Source organism: Tachyglossus aculeatus, chromosome 5, assembly GCF_015852505.1.
Source record: "Tachyglossus aculeatus isolate mTacAcu1 chromosome 5, mTacAcu1.pri, whole genome shotgun sequence".
NCBI lineage: Eukaryota > Metazoa > Chordata > Mammalia > Monotremata > Tachyglossidae > Tachyglossus > Tachyglossus aculeatus.
This window is the reverse complement of record NC_052070.1, coordinates 91,604,693-91,627,094: the sequence shown is the minus strand read 5'-3', so window position 1 is coordinate 91,627,094 and position 22,402 is coordinate 91,604,693. Positions and strand designations below refer to the sequence as shown.

The 22,402-nt window shown below is 41.0% G+C and overlaps 1 protein-coding gene across 1 annotated transcript in view; it reads right to left on the bottom strand.

Moving 5' to 3' along the window:
• Positions 1–22,402, bottom strand: part of IGF1R (insulin like growth factor 1 receptor) — a 327,353-nt gene that overhangs the window by 65,651 nt on the left and 239,300 nt on the right. The window contains exons 3-5 of the mRNA XM_038746228.1: positions 7,221–7,533; positions 4,860–5,008; positions 3,292–3,436 (exon numbers count right to left, since the gene is read on the bottom strand). Coding sequence (XP_038602156.1) covers positions 3,292–3,436; positions 4,860–5,008; positions 7,221–7,533 — 607 coding nt within the window. The remainder of the gene's footprint in view (positions 1–3,291; positions 3,437–4,859; positions 5,009–7,220; positions 7,534–22,402) is intronic.

Below are 22,402 nucleotides of genomic sequence, written 5' to 3'. Positions count from 1 at the left end.
AGCGCTCAATAAATAGCACTGATTGGCATACCTTTATACCATGATATGGCACCCGAAGAATGCTGGTGGAGATTGGGCTGACAAAGGCTGCAGCTTCAGCTGTTACACCACCTCCTCCCAGCTCAGGTGGGAGAAGGAAGATGAACCTGCCTAGCACATTCAAGAAAAATATTGGTGCCTTGCCTAAGGTTTTGAACTACTCACAAGACTACAGACTGTGCATTTGGGTGGCATGACCATCATCCTGTACTATATTCCTTTAAAAATTTTTTTTCTCCTTACGCAACTCAGTTGAACCCACAATAACATTACCCAAAGTGGTTTGTTGTGCTACCAAGGGTTGTCAACTGCCCATAAATTCAGTGACAGAACAGTAAAACAAGCTAAAGCAAGCTAAAAATTGGCCATGTTCATTGGCTAGTAAGAATATTTGGATGCCTGTTGTAAAGGGTAGCCACCACACTAGGGTAGCAGGCAGGAAGAACTCAACATTATTGCTGGGCCTTATCATTTAGGGGAAGGTTCCTGTGGGCTGTCATTTTCCCTGGGAAAATCAACCTTGCCCACCTGGCCAGATCCTGCTTCTGAAAAACGGGCAGTGGTCTGTTTCACTGTTTTTTTTTCAATCCATTTCCAAGCAATCAGTCCATCAAAAGTATTTACTAAGTGCCTACTGTGAGCAGAGCACTGTACCAAGTGCTCAGGAGAGTACAACAAAATTAGCAGACATGAATCCTGCCCTCAAGGAGTTTACAATCTAGACAGAGAAGCAGATAACAAAAGAGATTACAGATAGGGGGAAGTGGTGGGGGGGGTGTCAAGGAGGTGGGTACTTACGTTCATAAGGGATCTGGAAGTGGCAAAGTGTGAGTTGGGAATAACATACATCAGGGAGATGGAAAATTAGTCAGGGGAAGCCTCCTGGGGGAGACTTGATTACAGAAGGGTTTTGAAGACGGCGAGAGCAGAGGTCTGCTGGTTGTGAAGGGGGAGTCACAAGGGGAAGGGACTAGTTTATTGACTTCCAATTCTCTTTCCTCTTAAATGGTGGTGGGGGTGGTGGGGCACGGCAGGGCAGGATGGTATGGGTTTCTCGGGCTGGGGGCTTCCAAATCACCCCACCACGTCCCCAGGCCCCCACTCTCACTCAGTGATTCTGGATGGTTCATGTAGAACCAGTCCCTTCGCCTGGGGTGGGAGATGGGGAAAAGGAAAGAGGGTGAGGAAAGAAAATGACGGTTGAAGTGCCAGCCACCAGCTTCAGCATGGTTCCCATGTCTGGATGGGGCAGTCACTGAAAGGAAGAGGTGAGTGCAGATGAATTCAGTGAGAGGAAGAGGTGGGGTTAAAAGAAGAGTTCTGTCTAGAAATTCCCTTTCCTGGAACCATTTCTGCTGCAGGGTGTGAGAAATATCACTGATTTCAAATTTATTTTATTTAATGCCATCCAAATATCCAAACTACTGACTGGCAAAACCGAGTAAGCGAAAGAGGACCTGAGGTCTTCTAGAACATCCTGGCAATAATATTTACTCTATAAACTTAACAGGCTCAGAATGAAACATCATTAGTCATGACTTTTGTTTACTGCTCTGTCCATGACTACTAAATTAATTGGTAAAAATTCATTGAATGGAACAAAAACAAACCTCTTTTCCTACTGCTTAAAAGGTGAAAAACAAACTATCAGGTACTTCACAGCCAAGTAATGGGATTGGGAGAAATTCAATGGCTCTACCGAAGTTAATTTCCCAATGACAAGGCCCAAATCCTCCTCCCCATTTCCCAATTCTTGTTTTTCCATTCTTAAGACTTCATACCTCAGTCTGTTAAATCAAATAAGTTTACAGATGCACAGTATTGTACAAGAAAAATCCCTACTTGATCAGGGAGTTAAATTTCATTTATATAACATAAAAATGACAGAATATTTCATTTGTAAATTTCCAGTGAACTGTCAGCACTGTGCTAAGGGAAAGTAACAACCCTCATAGTTTCTGCAATCAGAAACTAGTTTTCCCAAAGAACCTATGCTCCCATTGAAGAGGACAGTGTTCTTTTCAAGGATAGAAAGAAGTGCCCTTTAACTTCAGCTCTGTCAGATGATGGAATTTTAAGAATTCCAGACTGACCAAAGACCAGCCTGAGAAAAAAAAGGGAGGTTGTGAAGAATCCCTTATGGTGTAACTTTATCCAGTTGGGGCAGATAAATCAGAAAGAAGCAACCTTTCCCATGACCTTCTCACCTCTTTGAGAAATTATTTCCCCAAATTCTCATTTGAAAGTTTCCCTCATTAATAGATAAGTCTCTGCTTTTTTCAAAGTTCTAGTTTATCCCATGCAATTGTTCTATTTAAAATCAGGGATGAAAAGAGACAGAAAACAAAAGACATGCGCACACACACACACACACAGCCATGTTGGCCCAAGTCAGCTAGAAATGTGGTCAAGTATCAGCGATTTCTATACAAAACAAATGACCAGCTATTTTGTAACACCTAATAAATGATATCACTAGAAGTATCTATATAGCAATATTCCAGCTAAATTCATCAACAAAAATATCCAGTTAATCTTAGTTTAAGAACCGAATGGAATAGCCCACCCTTCTGAACTAGTTTCTTCAAAGGTAAAGAAACCACGATTTTAATATAATGTCAAGGGAATGAAAGAATGGTCAAAATGATGACTTCCACTGGGAAATTATTTTACTGTACTTCAAAGCTGTCAATTTGCTGGTCTCAAAGGGTGTGTCCCTGGCTGCACTTTCGGTTGTTATTTCAAAGTTTCTGTTCTAGACACAACACAAATTTAGGCAGTAGCCAAAGACCATCATTGCTGAAAATGTCCACTTTTTTGGAGGACATAGAAGCATAAAACATAAAGCCAAACTCTTTGTGGGGTAGATTATTCTCCACTCCCAGAAATTTATCAGCAGTAAAATGACTTCAGATGGGTAACAGAATGTAAAACCTTAGTAGCCAACTGTTTTAGTGACTGGAGTTTTAACCTTTTGGCTGCCCCCCCCCTCCCAATATACAATTTGAGGTGAGGTCATTTGGGACTTTGATCTGTCAGAGTGTCATGTAGTATGTTCCACTGCTCGGTCACAGAGGGGTCATCATGTTGCGAGAGGAAAAAAAAATACAACAAAATAAGGAGACCCTACCTAAGGAGGAGAATACTTTAAAAATACTAAGAACACCAAGACATTAACCTTTTAATGAGAACAATAGTTTTTTGCTTTGTAACCGTAGAACATGGCATGCCAATAACCAATTCAGCACTCACCCTTCCAGTTGCTCCTCTCCAAGGATGTATCGCAGACTCTTTAAAAAAGACAGGGAGACTAAGGCATGAGAATGACGAATCTTCACATATCCTGTTACTGTTTCAATTAGGCCCATAAAATTCTCCAGCTCTGAAGCTATATTATCTAAATTAAAAGATGAAAAAGCAATTCACTGGTTGCAGGGCTGTCACACTTAGTTAATATTTTTATGCTGAGAATAAGTAAGCAATACAAGTGACATAATGAGAGGTGAAGAATGAGATATTGTTAAGACTCCATTCATAACTTTTCTCCCGATGGGCCTCCCTCTTAAAGAACACTCCTTACTTGTGCCAGTAACAAATTCTGAGCTTTCAACAGTCACTCTTTTGGCAAGAACTAGGGATGTTGCATGTGTACTCGAGAATTTATAAGGACATGGATATTGTAGTTTCTTGTGCTGATGGAGGTAAGGCTCTTAATACTTTGCATTTGCTGAAATGCCAAAATACTACCATATACCCCAGATTAACAAATCTGAAGGATTTGCATTATGATATTATGCAAATGCACAGTATTTTCTAAATGCAGGATCAGAGGAGCAGAGTTCAGTTCCCATGGTGGGTGAAACATCTGTTCTTCAGTGGCCTGTACTCTAAATTGCACTTTCAATGCTCTCATTTCAGTGGCCAAGAAATAAATTCATCTGGTCGATGCCTTTACAGTTGACCAGATAAAACTAGCAGAGAATCTAGACGGAATAGTGCTGTCTTAGAATTTATATTCTCCGTAATTGAAGAGTTTCTGTCACTCTTCTGGAAGGCTTATAGAAGACCAGTTGGTTGGAGAAGTTACAGGTGCCATCGAACAGATATTGTGCCATGTGTCCACCTTGAAGTAATTACTGGTGGGGATGTCACACCCCTAGATCTTGTTCTTAGGGAACAAATATTTCTGGGATCACCATAGCTCACATCCATGAGCTAGAGATTCCCAAATCAAAACGGCATATACCCTTCTGTAGCTAAGACTACAAAATACACTGATGTGACTAGAACCACATTCTTGGAACATCAACTCTGTTGACTCTCCATACATCTGGGTGCACAAAGTCAACCTTTCCCCACCTTAACTCAGAGGTAGGGCCCAAACTGAACTGGAAAAAAATAATTTTAGGAAGGTTTTCTGAGCTGAGTTGAAATGTTCCCATTTTATGAGTCACACCTATGACACATCCCAACTAAAGAGTTGTCTATGTTAGGACATGTATCCACTGCACAAGATGTGGCCATCACAATAATGAGGAATCCTGGGAGATTTCTTTAGTGGCCCCATGCACAGAGAAAGCCTGTGCCAACGGCAAAATACCTGATATACTTACGTGCTTGCAAATACCTCAATTAGGAAGAATGCCAAGTATTGCAGAACTCAACAGTGAGAGTTCAGCCAGAAAGAAGGCAATGGACAAGTATTTCAATGGGAATTTTACCTTCCTAGGGCACTCTACTGGTAGTGATTCACCAAAAGAACAAGTACCATAACCAAGTGATTCCTGTACAAAATGGTTAGGTCGTGAGGGATTACTTACTGCCCCTCCGAATGTTAATGAGTAAATTTCCCTTGAAGACTGTGCACCCTTGCAGCATTTGTGCTGATGTTACAGAATCAATGGTCTTGGTTTTCTTCTCCTCTTCACAGATTTTGGGGCAAGGGCCTTCACACGGGCTGCAGAACATGCTGTTGGAGAGAAAACATACCCCACAAAATAAGGTAAACCCGGGTCCTTCTTCTGGTATTTCAACATTATTATTCATGACTTTTGCTATCACTGTGTGCCAGGAACGTGTCTACAACCTCTGTTGTACTGTACTATCCCAAGTACTTAGTACAGTGCACTGAACACAGTAAGAACTTCAGTGGATATGACTGACCGCTTGATTGCTACCCCATTAGATATGTGCTCTGCTTTAGAGCAGGGTAACCATGAACTTCAATCAAAAGCAGGAAGGGAGGAGGGAAATCCTCACTCAAGCAGCAAAGCACCATGTTAGTTTTCCGGCAAAAACTGCGATAACTCCAAAAGACCTGTGTAAATTAAGACTGGAGGACAAGTCAGCTACTCCCACTAGAAACAAGCAACCTGTGGAAAATGAAATACTAGATGCACTCAGAGTGCTGCTCAGTCTTAGAATGAGGGTGACACGCCACTAAAGTGTCTACGAAAGTCAGCAAACCCTTCAAAAATGATGATGATAAAGTGACACCACTGACTGAAATTATCAAAAAGTCAGGTTTTGCAATCACAACCCTAGTAAAACCAGGTAAAGGATCTTAAACGGCAGGTATTTTTGCTTCTAAAGGTGGCAGAGAAAATTGTCTGGCAAACACAGACTTGTCCTTTACACAATAAAGGGAGTCTGAACTTGTTTCTTCAACAGTTCACAGAAACCTGTAAATTAAGACAACAGTTGCTTTATCTGTGCGGACAATAAAGCAAGGAGTTTCTATTATTTAGTAGTGGGCTCCTATTTCAAACGCTGAAGAACAATATACCACAAACCACAAAGAGTCACAGAGCTGGGAGAGAAGCATTCAAATTCAGTAGAGATTGAATGCTGAAAGAATCTCACTCCTTGCTACTGGCTAACACCAAGCCTGAGAAACAAAAACACACATGCTTACTGAATCTTGAGGTATGACTCCTTCAGTTTCGACAGATGAATGCAGATCCATCAGCTATGATATTTTATATTAATGTATTTAAAGGCTTATCAAACTGATTTCACATAAGACCATAAAGACCTTTATGGGATGAACATGGACATGAACATGAACATGGGATGAACCATTTTGCATTAGAGTTTTCTGGCATGACAGCATACAGCAGGACTTAAAATTTCTTGGGGACAGTTCAGTTTTCCATCAGATAACTGGGAATTTGGACTTCTGGACTGATAACAGGGAAACTGCATAGTCTAGTGGAAAGGGCATGAGCCTGGGAATCAGAGGACCTGGGTACTAATCCCAGCTCTGCCACCTGTCTGCTGTGTGACCTTAGGCAAGTAGCTTAACTCCTCTGTGACTCAGTTCCCCTAACTGCAAAGAAATAGGGATTCAATATCCACAGCCCTCCTACTTAGGCAGTAGCCCCACGTGGGACCTAAAGATCTTGCATCTACCCCAGCCCTTTGTTCAGTGCTTGGCACATAGTAACATTTAACAATTGCCACAGTTGTTATTATATTGAAAATTCTCAGAATATCTGAACCAAAAGTGGATAGGAGGAAATCATAAGTCAGGATAAAACAGTTAAAGCAGCTTGTAAAAGCACAACAGGGAAGCAGAGGGGAGACAAATACAGTTATATTGCTAGTATTTAGTTCAAAATTGTTATATATATACATATATATATACACATACACACACACAAATATATGCACATTTATATATATCTTCTAAACACACACATACATCTTCTAAAACTATCTCTTGGTGCTATTTGGTAGCTTTACTTTTAGAAGTTTAAGGAGTGAAATCTTCTACACCGCATGCTTGTTGTGGACAGGAAACATGCCTATCAACTCTGTTGTATTGTATATTGTACTCTCATCATCATCAATCGTATTTATTGAGCGCTTACTATGTGCAGAGCACTGTACTAAGTGCTTGGGAAGTACAAATTGGCAACATATAGTGCCAAGCACTAGTACAGTGCTCTGCATAGAGTAAGCACTCAATAAATACCACTGATGGATTACAATTTTGGCCCACCCATACAGCCTCTTGCTAACAATAAACAGTGGCCAAGGAAAAAGGTAAGAGGATTAAAACTTGGAAATTAGGAAGCCGATTTCACATGAGCATTGCATCGATCCTCTGCTTTTCACCTGCCATTTGGAAATGGCAAAATGAGTTTTTTTTTCCTTTCTAAGTCCAGGGGCTGGCTTACCTTTGGCTCCCATTTCGTATGAATCCGGAGGGACACTCCTGCATGCATTCATCATTGTGGATCACAAACTTTTCAAACTCGTTGATGTCGGGACCTGGCACTTTGGAGCAGAAGTCTCTGTTGACACAGCGCCAGCCCTCAAACTTGTAGGTATTTGGAGGGCAGGTGGGCACACAAGTTCCTTCATAGTAGTAATGACGACATGCCACACAGGCGGTACTGTTGTCTGGTGCACTGCAGCTCCCCAAGCATTCAGGGTGGCAGCACTCATTCTGATCCGTGCAGGCTCGCTTCCCACACACACTAGGACACACTGTGGAAAGAAAAAGGAAATCACTGAGTTCTTGTGAAAACAGCAGGAGAAGACCTACATAAGATTCGACATCTATCTCTCCACCCCCCTTATTTCTGAGACAATTTCTGGGGCAAAATGGAGAAATTTCTCTCCGAAATAGGACACAAATGGAGAGGGGCAAAGAAATCTCTGGATGGCAAGATTAACCAAAACGATGCAGCATGGAGCAGTGGATGGAGCATGGGCCTTGCGGTCAGAAGGCCATGGGTTCTAATCCCGGCTCCACCACTTGTCTGCTAGGTGGCCTTGGGCAAGTCACTTCACTTCTCAGTGCCTCAGTTACCTCATTTGTAAAATGGGGATTAAGAATGTGAGCTCCACGCGAGACAGAGGCTGTGTCCAACCTGATTTACTTGCATCCACCCCACGCTTATTACAGTGCCTGGCATATAGTAAGCCCTTAACAAATGCCACAATTATTAACTATGTCCTGCATTCTATTTGTTAACCCTGGTACTGTTGTTTAGACTTTCTTTCAATAGGGTATTTTCTTTCCACACTATATTTCAGATGAGTCTTTTACAGATTTGGCCAAAAAATATGATTAAAAACTTCATAAAATAATGCAATAAACTTGAACTCATGATCTAAGTGACCCCAAAGAGGCAGTACTACTACTGTTATATTTGTTGAGCGCTTACTAGGTGCCAAGCACTGTACTAAGCACGGAGAAGGTACAAGATAACTAAGTCAGACACAATTCCTGTCACAAATGGGGCTCACAGTATAAGTAGAAAAGAGAAATGTTTTGAATCCCCATTTTATAGATGAGGGAAATAGCACAGAGAAGTAAAGTGATTTGCCCAAGATCGCACAGCAGGCTAATGACAGACTGGAATTAGAACTCAGTCCCTTGAATGCCAGTCCCTCCCCCAAGTGCTTAGTATAGTGCTCTGTACACAGTAGTACGCACTCAATAAATATGACAGATTGATTGACTGACTCCACTAGGCCTCACCGCTTCTACACTGTTCAGAAGTTTGCTTCTTATATTTTCAAAATTTCACTCCAAATCCTGTAAAAATGAAGTACGCTTCCTAGACAGAAAAAGGCAACTTCCCATTCCCAGCACATAGTTACATACTGATGTTAAGTGGTTCATGCACAACTGATCATTATAATGTTAACATTGAAAAGTGTGGGTATGTAGGCATGTGTAAGCATATTTTAAAACTATGTGAAAATATTACCTTTAACATACAAATTCACGGGTGTTTCCTCAAAAGATGTTAGCACTTATTTAAATGTTGAAATTCACAACCACATTAGCTTGACCCGTAGATATGAAATATGGATTTCATTTTGTATAGTTTTATTTATTTTTTACTGCATTGTTGGCATTCTGCTAATTAACATCATTCAGGTACAATAAAAAGACAAATAAACGAAACTTTCCCGTATTGGTCCCTCTTGGAAATGTCCATGGGTTCTGCTAGGCTGGAATAGTAACCTCAGCAAAACAAGGGCCAGGATTTGAAAAAAACACAAAAAACGTTTCAACTTTTTCAGTCAAGCAATTAAAAATGGTATTTGTTGAGGGCCTACTGGGATTGACACACTGCCCTAGATGCCGGGGGCAAGGGGGTGGAGGTACAGCCGAGGGAATTTGAATGTTTCCATCCCCCGTCCCTGGAACTTGTGATCTAATGGATATGAGGCTTCATGCAGCCACCTGCTTCTATCAGTGCTCTGGGTCACCAGAAACCAGAAAGACCCTTCCTCAACAAAGCAAGGGATGGGTAGGGCTCTGAATTAGGCTGGATGGCCTACCACAGCACTGCAGAAGAGCACAAGGCTTCCTTAACAACCTTTACAACCCTAAGGAGGCTGAAATGTTTTATTCCCAAGGACCGATTTTCTGGAGCAGTGGGAATCTCTTACTGGTTTTAGCACTGCCATCTTAGTTTGTTCACGCAATCATATTATATTAAGCACTTACTGTGTGCAGAGCACTGTACTAAATTGGCATCTTTGCTGGTTATTTGCAATCCACCCTTACCACTGTTTCTGTCTAACCCCATCTGGACTGCGATTCCCATTTGGGACAGGGATCATGTCTGATCTATTGTGTTTCCTTCTATCCCAGGGCTTAGTACAACAACTGACAGACAATACACACTTCATAAGTACCGTGATTAACTCTAATAATTTTCAGCTTTTAAAATGAGACAGAAAAATACCTTAAAAATCTAGGGTTATAGCAATGTTTAAATTTAAGCAAAGGTCATTCAAGGTCCAGAACTAAAAAGGACATCACTAACCTGATACTAGATATTCAGCCACACATTACAAAAAAGGGATAGCAAATAATATATATTCTTAGTCAGCTCACAGTCTAAGTGGGAGGGAGAACAGATATTAAATCCCCATTTTACAGTTCAGGAAACTAAGGCACTAACAAGTGAAGTGACTTGCCCAAGATCACACAGAAAGCAATTAACAGAGTTGGGATTAGAACCCAAGTCCTCTGACTTCCAGGCCAGTGCTCTTTCCATTAGGCCATGCTGCTTCCCCAGTTTCTGATCCTAGAACAAGTCACCTGGGCTCAAGCACATAAGGGTACACACTGTTGCAAACTTGTACTTCCCAAGTGCTTAGTACAGTGCTCTGCACACAGTAAGCACTCAATAAATATGATTGATTGAATGAATGAATAAGGGGGTGGGGTATAATGATAGAAATGATAACAATAATAACAAAAACAACAAGAATTGTGGCATTTGAAAGCACTTACTGTGTGTTCAGCACTGTGCTAAGTTCTGGTGTAGATATGAGACAGTCAGGTCACAGTCCCTGTCCTACATGGGGCTCACAATTAAAGTATGAGGGAGAAGAGGTATTTAATCCCATTTTACAGATGAGGAAAATGAGGCATGAAGTAGTTAAGGAGAGACTAGCAGTTAGTACCACTTCTCAAATCAAACCCCCAGGTCATGGAATTCCACCATGCAAATTATGCCAAACTGCTAGTACCAGCCCTGAACGTACTTTGTTTTTCCCCCCCCTTAAATTAATGTCTATTTATGCAATATATAAGTAGTATTAATAGTATTTACTAAGTGCTTACTCTATGCAGAGTACTGTACTAAGCGATGAGGTAGAATACACAGGTGGAAATACACATGGTCCATATCCTTCATGGGCTCACAAGGTAAGAGTAAGTGATAGAATGTAACACACATAGACATTAATGGCAAATAAACTAAAATGACACAAGGAATATTCAAATAAAGAAATAAAAAAAACTGAATTGAACCTCAATTCCTCTCCCCTCTTCTCCCCCTGCCAAAAAAAAGATGTGCACAACTCATTGAAAATACACAGTTCAGGGATTCAGTAGCTCTGGATCATGGAGACAAAAATGGCCACCAACCATATTTTACCTTGCGTTGTTCTTTTCCTTTCCAATGTAAGTATTATCATCTAGGCTGTGAGCTCGTTGTGGGCAGGAATGTGTCTGTAGTACTATACTCTCCCAAGCACTTGGTACAGTGCTTTGCACACATTAAGCGCTCAATAAATACAACTGAATGAATGAATGAATCCAAGATATAATTTTTATGGGTGGCTTTAATATAAAATTCAGCAAAATAGGTGTTTTTAATGGCATTGCTGGAGTTCTTCACCACAGTGGTACTTGTGAAACTAACACAAGGGTTGCAGATTCCTCTTAAAAGAAAGGAGCAGTGAGAGGAGTATATTATGCTAAACGGTGCACAAACTATACACACATTTCATAAGCTAAAAGATGTTGCATGTGTACATGTGCAATAACTACTGTCTCTTTCTGAGGTGCAAGTCTTAATGGGAGCAAAGAGCTAGACTGCAAGCCCCCTTCTAGACTGTACGGTCATTGTGGGCAGGGAAAGTGTCGGTTATATTGTACTCTCCCAAGAGTAGTACAGTGATCTGCACATAGTAAGTGCTCAAAAAATGACTGTTTGATTGATTGAAGGTGGAACAGCAAGCCCAGCACTACCCAGATTCCTGTATGACAACCCCAGCAGACTGCTGTAAACTGCCTGTCTCATCTTAATATATATAAATGTTATTAGTGTTCAGGACTATTAAGGGATTTCTTGAAAAACCCCGGGCAGTGTGTCTCGACAACAGATGGATTGCTGCTCTGTTCGAGTGCCAAAACTTAGATTTAGTTCAGTTAGAAGATTTCCAGTTCATAACCCTGAAAAACAAAGTGGGGGGGTGGGGAGGTGTCCCACTCCTCCATGAACACAGGTCATAGTTAATGCTATAAAGATGATTTGAATAGGTCCAAACTGCTGCATAAATGATGCAGATGAATTAGAAAATGAAAAAAAGTAACGACTTTAAGGAAAAATTAGACTAATCCCTTTGCTATCATACAACAATCTGAGGTATCCTTGCCTTTTAGCATTTCCAGCAATTGGGTGTGTACCCAGGGCCTAATACAAAAGGATACAGAAAGTCTTAAAATTGTAAGCATTCCAACACATTTTGGATAAAGACTACTGTCTTTGGTAAGCTTCACCTTTTAAAGTAATTTACTTATTTTTCAAGGAGAGATGAAAAAATTATATTGGGCAGCCAGTTTTCGGTTTGATTCCAGGCACCTGAAACATCTGTATTTTTTCTTTAGTGAGCATTTCTAACAATATTTTGTTAAACCATGTAATATCATTAATCTCTTAAATGGAGACTAAAGTAATCCTGACATTGAACTGCTTATGTAACAAGGGATGGGAAAGAAGAGAAACAGAATTGTACTCACAAACAACAAAAAACACAAAGGATTATTTCGTTGCAACATCCTTGTTCTTGAAACAACCTATGTAAACTGAAGATGCATCTACTCTCTTCCCCCAAAGCATGGTATGTTATAGAAATGATAACAAAAACATCATTTTAGTGCAGTAGGGAATGGTTTTACACCTTACAATCCAAGCAATTCCTACCATATCCTCCTTCGCCCTGCTTCCCTGACTAACCAAACACAGCTGACTCAACTCTGCTGAAGCCACAGTTCAAGGGGCTAAATGTAGTCAGGCACAACCCAATCAAGCAATAGTATTTGAGGGTGTATTGTGTGCACAGCCCTGTACTACGCTTTTGGAAAAACATAATAGAGTTAGTAGAGATGATTCCAGTCCTTACACTCTAACAGAGGAGCCAGAGACTAAAATAAATTAGAGGTTGGGGGAAGCAACAGAGTTGCAAATCTGCCTGGAAGCAGTGCGACGAGACAAGCGTGTGCCTTTGCCCTGCATCAGACACCTCGATATTATGGGGGACATGGGTTGACAAGACTACTCTCCTTTCTGATGACTTTTCAAATTTAGTACTTCTACAAACATGGACAAGAGGCAGTAGATCACCAGGAAGAGTAAACTTTAGTTGCTTACCCCTTTGGTGAGCCAATAAAACTGTGATGAAGTGAATTCAACTGCAAGTTTCTACTTTGCTCATTCATCCCAAAGTCTAAACTAGGTAACTTTGAAACCAAAAAATTATTTTTAAAATTATTATGTAAGCCTAAAAACTGGAACTTGAAATGCTTTGATACAGTAAGTTGCCATGGCAACTCACTTTGAGATCTTTGAATCTTCCTGGGTGGGGGGAAGAACACACACACACACACACGTCACACCCTGCCCCCAAAAATTGCCCGCATCACAATGTGCCCTATTATTTCTCTTCACACATGCCCAGTTTTGCTGAGAACGAAAGGGATGGTGGTGTTGGGAGGGAGAGATGGGGAGGGGTATATTCTGGGTAACTTGACATCATAACTTGACTGTTTTTACAGTTGGACAGACAGAGCGTCCTTATCTTCAGGACGCCATGACTTCAGCAAAGAATAGAGTGCAGCAATCAGGTGAATAAACATTCAGTCACGGGGAGTGAAAATACAGACTCCTGGCAAAGTCAAGCACTAGCCTCCGCCAATGGTGGCATGAGGCCAGTCACACGCGGGTAAGCTGGAGGTTGCCAAGCATGGGATAAATATTTTTTAAAGATTCTCCTTCGTCCTGTAAAATGACATACAATCCTTCCTTCCTTTTCTCTCATATATGCTCTTCCACCACCAACTCTCCCACCCCCCACTATTTTTTTGTTTTTCTCGAAGACATTTATCATGTGAAACAAAGTGGCGTGAAGAACAAAAAATTCTGGGCTCCTGGAGAAGATCGGTATTTCATTCCAGCTCATTACTGTGAAGCGATTTAAGTTGTTCAGTTGAGAATGAAAAGCAGGCTGATCCGAAGCTGGTACAATCCTTACATGATAGGATAAAATTAAAAATTCCACAGCTGTGAAGGTTTAAGAAAAAAATCCATATAAAGAAATGCATAGCTGCAACACTTAGGTGAGAACGGCTTCCTTTCTTTATCTACCAAAGTAAGAGCTTCAGGGAAATCCCACCAAATAAATGCAGTTTCTAAGTAATCCCAGGCGAGAGTCAAAACAAGCTCCAACCAAGCTTTTACACAAGTAGACTTGGTTCAAGTTCGGAGTGTCCCTCCAATATACAAACAAAGGCAGTGTAGATACCCCACAAAAATGGAAGAACGCATCCATCTCCCATCTTGTTCGTGTTGAGAAAAAAAAACAAATTATGAACCTCTTCTCAAACCGGAAGCTAAAACAGGACCATAATTTTGCCACTATATTACACTGTGATACATCTGCACTTCTATGACGTATGGCTTTCTCACCTTAGAGCAACTCCATCCATAAATTCAGATACAGTCCATTAAAAATGAACTCAAATTAGTCATTTGTTCATTTGGTCAATCCCTCTAGACTATAAGTTATTTGTGGGCAGGGACAATGTCTATCAACTCTGCTCTCCCAAGCGCTTAGTCCAGTTCTCTGCACACAGTAAGCAATCAAAAAATGCCATTGATTGATTGATTGGTCTTTTCTTAAAGCCCATAAAAAGATCTTAGTATGCATATCCATGGGCAGCCAGCACACGGGTAGTGGCAGGAAGACTCTCGCTTGCTCTCTGTACTGCTGCACAGGGTCAGTCGCGGTAGCTGGGGCAACGGTAGAAAACTAGGAGCACCAAACCCTGGAAGGACAGAGGATGGTGCTGCAGCCTGGAACCTGAGTGCACCTCCCTAACGGTGAGGGGATAATTCACTTGATGCAGTGGCCGCAAGCATGACAGGTGAGCCATCTGCTGTTGTCACCTCATTCATTCATTTAATCGCATTTATTGAGCACTTGCTATGTGCAGAGCACTGTACTAAGAGCTTGGAAAGTACAATAGAGCAATACACCTCCTCCTCGGGTCCTGGGTGCCAGCTAAAAGTTTCCATGGGCCATCATGTTCCCCCACTTGTGTCAGGTGTCCCATCTTCTCAGCTTGTGGAGGTCATCGTTCCATCCCCCATCTTTTAGAGCACTTAATCGTCTTGCCCCCCTCCCATTTCACCTTGCTACTCTCCTACTACAATCCACCCCACACACTTTGCTCTCCTAATGATAACCTCTCTCCCGTCTATCTTGCTACCTACTTCTCACCCACACCCTGCCTCTGGCCTGGAAGACCCTCCTTACTCATATCTGACAGACAATTACCCTCCCCACCTTCAAAGCCTTAATGAAGGCATATCTCCTCCAAGAGGCCTTCCCTGACAAGGCCTTCTTTTCCTTTTCTTCACCTCGCTTCTTCCTCACCCTGACTTGCTCCTTTTATTAATCCCCAACTTCCAGCACAACAGCCCTTATGTACACATCCACAATTTATTTATATTAATGTCTGTCTCCCCTTCTCTACTGTAGGCTTAGTGTGGGCAGGGAGTACGCTTGCTATATTGTACTCCCCCAAGTGCTCAGTACAGTGCTCTGCACACAGTAAGCACTCAAATACTACAGATTGATCCTGTTTTTCAAACAATGCAACCAGGGCTGTTCACTAGTCTGGCTAAATATTGGGGGAAAGAGAAAGTGAAGAAAGAGGAAGTGGGGAAAGAAATATGGGGATAGAGGAGTTGGGAAAGGTCTCAACTGTAAGCTAGTTGTGGGAAGGGAACGTGTCTACCAACTCTGCTGTATTATACTCTCCTAAATGCTTAATACAGTGCTCTGCATACAGGAGGCACTCAAATACCAGTGCCTGATTGGTTGAAAGGAAAATATTTCACACTTTCCCCCTTTTTTCATCCTGTCAATCATGTCCTACCTTCTCCCTTCTGTTTCTACTTGTCCATTTTCTCCTCCTTTTCCTTTCCCTCCTCCTTTCCTTCCTCCCGCTCCTCATCTTTCCCCCTTCCTCTTAAATACCTTTATTTCTTATCCCCTGGATCAATTTCCCTGGGGGCTGAAATAAGAGAGCTTGGTGTCCTGAAGAGGCAGACAGGGAATCCATCAGTTGTATTTATTGAGCTCTTACTGTGTGCAGAGCACTGTACTAAGCACCTGGGAGAGTACACTATTAGAATATAACATACACATTTCCTGCCCACAATGAGCTTACAGTCTAGATGGAGAGATTAATATAAATAAATCACAGATATGTAAGTAAGTACTGTGGGCTTGGATGTGGAGGGGGGAGTGCATAAAGGGAGCAAGCCAGGGTGATGCAGAATGGAATACAAGAAAAAGAAATGACGGCTTAGTCACAAAAGGCCTCTTGGAGGAGATGTGCCTTCAATAAGGCTTTGAAGGTAGGGAGAGTTGGACATGAAGAGGGAGGGCGTTCCAGTCAGAGATAGGATGTGGGCTAGAGATCAGCAGTGAGTTAGATGAGATTTAAGCACAGTGAGTAGGTTGGCAATTGAGGAATGAAGCATTCAGGATGAGTTGCAGTAGAAGAGTAGTGAAGTGAGGTAGGAGGAGTCAAGGTGATTTAGTGATTTAAAATCAATGGTAAGTTTCTGTTGGATGCGGAGTGGATGGGCAACCACTGGAGGTTCTTGAGTGGGGAAACATGGACTAAATGCTTTTGTAGAAAAATGATCCGGGCAGCAGAGTAAAGTATGGACTGGAGTGGGGAGAAACAGGAGGCAGGAAGGTCAGCAAGGAGGCTGATACAGTAATCTAGGCAAGATAGGATAAGTAGGATAAGTTCTTGGATTTACGTAGTAGCTGTTGGGATGGAAAGGAAAGGGCAGATTTTAATAATGTTGTGAAGGTTGAACCTGGTGATAGAGGGAAGAAGTGAGAAGGGAAGAAGTGAGAAGGGAATTATGGCTCCAAAAACTATTTCTAGTGCCACCGATGTTCCTCCCTCCCTCCCTCCTTACCCTGTGTGTCTAGGTTTGCAGAGCCTCGCAGAGCCCTTGCCCCTACAGAATGGACACTTGGCTTCACCTGTGTATAGGCCAAAGAGGGGCTACAACTAATGCCCAAATGCCAGCCTGTACTATGTGAAATTGTCAGAAAACAAGTTTGAAAGCCATCAAATGTTTGGAAAAATGCACTTTCAACAGTTGCTAAGCCTACTTGGGATGGACATAATAGAGCTATTCAAAGTAGAGGGAAAGGTAACAAATTATTAGCGGGATGGGAAAGCTTCTGACTGCGAAGACGAGGATTCTGCAGTTTGGAAAGATGATGCCTGAGAGAAGTGAAATCTACATAATTAAGATAGGCGTGGACAAGGTGGAATCAGAATTGTTGCTCACCAAACCCCACAGCATAGGATAAAAAGGTAGGCACTCACTGAAACATAAAGAAGATAGTTTCAAAACAAAGGTAAATTTTCTCACAAAGCAGTTGAGATACATGAGGAATTCCTTACTACATGAATTGGGCAGGTTGAAAATATCAATGAGGTCAAGAAGACTTTGGATAAATGTAATCAATCAATGGTATTTATTGAGTGTTTACTTTGTGCAGAGTACCATACTTGGGAGAGTCCAATTCTACCTGCAGACACGACTTCTACACTCAAGGATCTTAGAGTGTAGCGATGAGTGGTACATACATGGGTGACTAGAGGGAAAGTCAAGTATGTTAGATAATTCATCACAATGGGATGTCAAGTAAAGGAACCATTACAATGTTTCTCAAACTACCATGTTGCCATGGTTAGCAACAGAATACTGCGCTAGATGGACCACTGGCCTGAACCAATAATGGCTTTGTTTATGTTAATTATAACAGTAGGAGGAGGAAGTGGAGGGTATAAAGAAATTTCAAATAAGATTCAAAAAGGAAATCGATGGACATATGACTAGTTTACAGATCTGTAATGGTTTCATTTTTATTAGAAATCATTAAAAAACATAAGGGCACTATATGTCAATACCTCAAAGAGACTACTTGGAAATAACTATAACAGCTCTCTTTTCCCCCCAGTTGATACTGGGGGGGGGGGGGGGCAGGCGTAGAAAAGAATGATGAATCCACTTTCATTTTACAGTATGTCAGCTTCCCTCAATGGGAACAGGAAGCAAAAAAAAATGTGACCGACAAATTGCCTGAACTTAAAAAAAATTTAGATTTAAGTTTCAATGGACAATATCCCTTTTCCCTTCCTAAACTCAATTTGGATTTATTTGTTGATGCTGCAAAAGAGCTGACTGACAATACACTGACACATGAACAATAAGAGGATTTTTGGCTTGTGCTCGCTCACTCTCTCTCTCTCATACACACACACATGATATCATCGCAGGATATTGCAAAGCGGAGACACATGCAACTATGGCACAATTACTGAAATGCTAATCAATCCCAAATCATGATGCAATTTAAATCAGTATATTGATATTCCAAAATAGAAAGAATAAATGCAAAGGAATTTAGCCCAGACCCAGAGGTTTAATGCAAATAGCTTTGTATCAATTGAGGGGAAACCTAGGCTTGGACAAATGGCAAAGCTTTCAGCTGCTATGTGAGATCCCAGGGGGAGAAGATTCATGATTTTACAGCAAAACAAAAGGCCGTCTTCTGTTGTAGCCAATTAAGGCCTAGGTCATAAAGATGACCACAATAATGCAGGGGGGCTAACGCTGGGAAAAGAGCTGGGCATTACTTAGACGATAACTACTGAGAATAGTGTACCCGACATCCAAACCGGCTCTTCCGTTCGGAAGTATAGCGACATCTGCACCACCCACAGAAGGATTAAGGAGTTAATCACTCTGTCCTTCCTAGTCATGATTAAAATAAATATTTTTCTGTCAGTCTACACTCCCTATGGTCAAGATCATTTTTAAAAATCTCAATTTTCAAAGAGTTGTGCACTGGGAGAATCTGAGGCCGTTAACCTGGCTACTTTATGGTCTCTAGATCATTTGCAATAATTCTCACTTGCCTTTCTTGGTTATTTGAAAGATGACAACAGTTTCCTGACCACACAAGAGAAGAAAAAAAAGAGTTTAGGGGAAAGGACGGGGAGAGGAAAGGGAAGGGTGTTGGGGCACCTGCACACATGGCCGAACATTTCAAAACTAATTCCACTTGCGAGTAGTCTTGTTTGCATATTTATTCTTTGGACTGGTATATGAGATAGTTTCTCACCACAAAACCACATCAAATTAGGCACATATTAAAGGCACAGGACTTCCTACTTGCTTTAAGGAGACGCTTTAAGAGAAACGCGTGGCTCAGTGGAAAGAGCACGGGCTTTGGAGTCAGAGGTCATGGGTTCACATCCCAGCTCCGCCAACTGTCAGCTATGTGACTTTGGGCAAGTCACTTAACTTCTCTGGGCCTCAGTTACCTCATCTGTAAAATGGGGATGAAGACTGAGCCCCAAGAGGAACAACCTGATCACCTTGTATCCTCCCCAGCACTTAGAACAGTGCTTTGCACATAGTAAGTGCTTAACAAATGTCATCATTATTATTATTATTACTATTACTATTATTATGACATACACCCAATAAGCCTCTTACTTACTTTCAGCAGCCAGAACACTGAAGGATACTACTTAAAGTCTGAGGTACTGACTCCTCGCTATGCTCCAAATGGAAAAAAAAATCCATTTTATATGTAGGGTCCAGTTACAGCTCATGTTTTATGGCAAAAGTGGTTCAGCAGTTCAGAAACCAGACCAATAGATGCTGTGTGGCTTAATTTCTCACAAAACACGTTTATACCCAATGACTACCTAGGTGAAACAAACGTGCCTTAATAATGAGACCAAACAATATGAGCTTCATTCTCTTGCAACGCAGTGTACATTGCCCAGCAGGACTCAGGATGCTGTAGCTGGCATTCAAAAGAGATGGGCTGAAAGCGAGAGGAAAAAACACTGTCTATTTTGCCTTCCCATGGTATGAGTTTGGTATACAAACATAACTGAGGCACACCTCCCTTCCAACACCCACACACGTACTCTAACCTTATCTACAAACAAGTTGATCAAGAAGGTTTCACATTTGCTCCAATTCTATCCTATAAACATTTCATTTGCAAGTTTTAGAGACCTCTCCTTCCAAGGTCATAGTGCAGAACAATAACTGCATCCCAGGCACAGGCCGGAACAAAACTGAACACAGGCTTGTTGGAAGAAAGCATATTTAACATGCTCTGTTGGATGACCATTAGAAATTGCTCCTACTTTAAAATAGCATATGAAATCATAAAACATAGAATTATTGAAAGTAAAAAAAAAGAAACACACCAACACTCAGAATTATTCTTGCAAAACTGTACCCAACCATGAAACAAGAAGGGAAGAAAGCTAGAAGGGCTGCTATTTGTAGGTGACATGCATTTACACTTTTTATTTTCTTAAAAAAAATGTCTTTCAAGTGCTGCAGGTGGTAGAACAGGCAACTGCACACTTTTCCATGAATATATAGTGACTGAACAGCATGTAAATCAGTCAGCAGTTGGCGGGAACCCAGCTGGACTCCAGACACTAAACACATTCCAGATTTATTCTAAAGGAAGAAGAGGACTTGATAACTTCATCAAACTGACCTAAATTACTCGGTCCTTTTGATACTAGAAAAACATAACGGAAATTGAATCTATGGAGGAAAGGTCACTAGGTTTGAAACACTCATCCGCTTCAGCTTTAGCACGCTCACTTGCCTGCCGAAGGGAGTGGAATGGACTTAAATCTGTATAACATTAACCATCTGACACACCAATAGAGTCTGATACTGAATCAAGAGAGGGATTTCCTTGGACGGAGGTTAGGGAAAAGGAAGGGAATAAATTTAGGAGTTAAGTAATGTTAGTAGGAATTTGACTTTCCTCTCACTCTCCAAATATCAAGACTATTCTTAAAGGACTGCCTAGGAAAAGAAAAACATTAAAACTATTCTGTCTTTTAAAAAAAATCTATCCTTATCTGTTTGCTTTTTGCTACTTTTCAGGATGTGCCGAAAATTTAGGTAGAAACAGATCGAATGTTTAATGAACAACCAAAGAGAACTGGGAACACTATTACAAGACTTTACAGGAGCTGTGGGTCTGTATATCAGTCCATGGTATTTATTGAGTGCTTACTATGTGTGCAAAAGAGATGGAAATCTTTACTGGATAATTCAGGACCAAATGACATAAAACACTGTTGACATTTCTTTTCCCCAGCTCCCTACCCACCCTCCCCCCCAAAAAAAAAAACACAAAAAAAGGAAGAAACTAATGGGAAGATGGAGAAAGGGTGACAGATAGTCTAAGTGCTATGGTGCATCTGCAAATGGAACTTTTGTTTTGATTTCTGTCATGTCTCCTTACACTGACCAAAATACGTTAAAAAAATCAGTCGATATTGCCTCTAGTACAGAGGATTAAATGACAGGTTAGAAAACATACTCTTTTCTCACACTAAAATTTTTTTTACAGAGTTATTTTAAATTCAGAACTGTTTGCATATTCCTTATAAGTTTATAGAACTCACACTGTTCCTCCATGACTAACGAACGTGGAATTGAGGGAGTATTCTATATTTGTAACTTGTCTGGTTGCTCATGCTTATGGCCCGATTTCCAGTCTCTGTACTGTACACAGAGCTATGTGAGGTATTGTGGGTTCCCAAACTTCACTGATTTCCTAACAAGGCAGGCCTGTGTCCCGGAGGAACAAACTAGGAGCTGTTTCGTCCAAGTGAAGGCCAAATTCAGAGGGAGAGGCCCCGAGCTTTGTGGTTTTGGCAGCACCTCTTAAAACTGGTGTTAGGGACCATTTCTGGGCAATTACATGCCTAACTGGTGTTGGACCGAGAATCAATGCTACTGATACATCGTCCTACTGTAAGTCCACATTAAATACCCACTATTGTACAGCTGTTGATACACATTTCACGTTTTCATATTTCTTTTAGATGGACTTGCTGGTCAAAAAGGCTCAATTAATGGGCTTTTTTTCGGGGGAATGAATTACAACACCCTCCAAAAAAAAAAGCTACTACACAAACACTAGTGTTATTTATATCAAAATAAACTAAGAGCACATCAACAGAACATGGATATTATTAAAGGTGACTTGCAGAACAAAGAGAAAACTGTTTTTAAAAAGTATGTTATAAAGGTTGGTTTCAATTTCGGGAATTCCCACCCCTCCACCATTGGCAAAATAAGACCCCCAAAACAGAAAAACCACCAATAAATTCTGAGCCACTAAGAAATTATCATCACAGGTATCCAACTGATACCCTCAGATGGGAATTAAGAGCTCCTCTATAAACCACACAGGTAGCCCTTATAGGCCATAAGATTTTATAGTCATCTTATTATTTTACCACAAATATAGTATACTGTGAACACTTTCATCAGCCTTAAAAATGTCTTCTTCAATGCTATAGATCTGCCTCAGTATCAGAGTTGCACATAGCGTTTGGAATTTCCTTCCAGCTTTACGATTCTTTAATGCAAATAACAGTTTTGGATTTACTAAAACTTTTTCACATCTTGCTGAATTGACACTGATGAGA